General features: G+C 51.0%; 1 protein-coding gene across 1 annotated transcript in view; it reads left to right on the top strand.

Moving 5' to 3' along the window:
* The first annotated feature begins 700 nt into the window (after positions 1 to 700).
* The window catches only part of LOC138956805 (uncharacterized), a 1,972-nt gene continuing 786 nt past the window's right edge, over positions 701 to 1,886 (top strand). Inside the window, exon 1 of the mRNA XM_070328069.1 lies at positions 701 to 1,886. This exon is cut by the window's right edge and continues 254 nt beyond it. Coding sequence (XP_070184170.1) covers positions 701 to 1,886 — 1,186 coding nt within the window.

Here is a 1,886-nt window from a genome sequence, read left to right as displayed (position 1 = left end):
GAGAGAGTTTAGCATCGTATCTGGTACCATCGTCTTCGTAATGGAACAGTGGTCATTTTGGTGTGTCTTTTGGCAAATTTTGTCAACGGACAGGCGTTTGGCAAGCAGATTTCTGTACCTGACATTTTTCTTCTACTTCTACCAAATCACACTACTCAGCGAACGTGTTGTTGTTCGACCGGTCAACCGTGACCACTTCGCACGTGCCAGTCTCGCCTTGCCCCGTGGTTCAGTGACCTCGCCGCCCGCCCGGGTTACGTATGATCGTGAGCAACTGGTGTCACTCCAGCCTTGTGCTTCTGAACTCGCCCTGCCCGTGTGTGACACACTACGTTGTTTGGGATTACACAGTCAGCTTCCGTGTTCGTCTAAGAAGAAAAAGCGGCGACCGTATCGAGGTGGGCGTCGCCGATATCAACAAGCTAGGCCAATTCCTGTGATCGTGTCTTGTGATCGTGGCCTATGTACTGTTCGACCCCACCTCTCGCGATCGCCTGTTTCGACCTTTGACCAGCACGGCGATGGTCAGTCCTCTGTGAATCGTGACAATCTGATTCGTGTTCCCATCGTGTCTACCTTCCCTGATCAAAAGCCCGACGGACTGAAAGTCGCATCATTTAATGCACAGTCTGTAGGCCCCAACTGCAAGGAAAAGCGAACGGAAATCTCATCCTTCATCCTTGAGAATGGCATTGACATCATGTTTGTGGTGGAGACGTGGTTGAAGGCCCGTGGTGACGAGGCTGCATGTGCGGATCTCACTCCTATTGGCTATGCACTTAAATCCTTTCCTCGCCCGGCTGGGCGTGGTGGGGGCATAGCTGTGATTTTCAGGGACAACCTCACACCTCACCTCACCTTCACATCTTCCTTCAAGTTCGAACACTCGTCGTTTGAGCTCGTGCAGGTGTCGCTTACATCTGCGCGCAGTGTGGTTCACTTCATGTGTGTTTATAGACCGTGGCCGACCTCTAAGAACAAGTTAACTGAGGTCATGTTCTTCGATCAGATGCCCGAGCTGCTGGACCAGTGTAACTTACTGCATGGTCATGTGTGTCTGTTAGGCGACTTCAACTTTCATGTAGACTGCCCGCAGGACCGTAGTGCTAGAAAGCTCCTTGATCTCCTGAGTACGTACAGTTTGCGTCAGACGGTGGAAGAACCCACCCACAAGCACGGTCACACCCTGGACTTGGTGATCGAGAGACCTTCAGATGGAATTCATCGTGTGTCTGAGGTGACGCGTGCTTTAGAGTCGGACCATTTCTGTGTGTTGATACAGTTTGATATGGACTTACCTTCTCCTGTCCCTGTGTACCGCGTTGTGCGCAACCTCCGTGCCATTGATAGAGTAGGTTTCCAGGGTGATCTCAGCATGGAGTTAGCTCGCTTTGAGGACTGTTCTGCCGATCAGTACAACACTGCCCTTAAGGCTGTTCTTGATAAGCACGCCCCCGCCTCCAGGCGCAAGGTGTCCTCAAGAAAGGTGACTCCGTGGTTTGGTCTCCTTGGCGATGAACTACTCCAGGCTAAGAAAGAACGGCGTCGTGCCGAGAGAGAGTGGAAGGTATCTGGTCTGACAGTGTATGAACAATTGTACAGAAAAGCCAAGAATTTTGTGACCTTCATTGTTCACAAAGCAAAGTCCATGTTCTACACCACTCAGATAGCCCAGGCGAAATCAAGTAAAGAGCTGTATCACATTACCAACGATCTTTGTGCTAGATCTAGCGCTAGTCTGCTTCCCACTGTGTACCCTTCAGCGTCCCTCCCTGATGTGTTCTCCAACTACTTTGTGACTAAGGTAGAAAAGTTAAGAGATGACCTCGACTCCCAGCCCTCTGTTCCTCATCCCCTTGGAACACCGTTCAGTGGCGATCCTCTAG

Source organism: Littorina saxatilis, unplaced genomic scaffold, assembly GCF_037325665.1.
Source record: "Littorina saxatilis isolate snail1 unplaced genomic scaffold, US_GU_Lsax_2.0 scaffold_963, whole genome shotgun sequence".
Classification (NCBI taxonomy): Eukaryota; Metazoa; Mollusca; class Gastropoda; order Littorinimorpha; family Littorinidae; genus Littorina; species Littorina saxatilis.
This window is presented reverse-complemented; position numbering and strand designations above follow the sequence as displayed.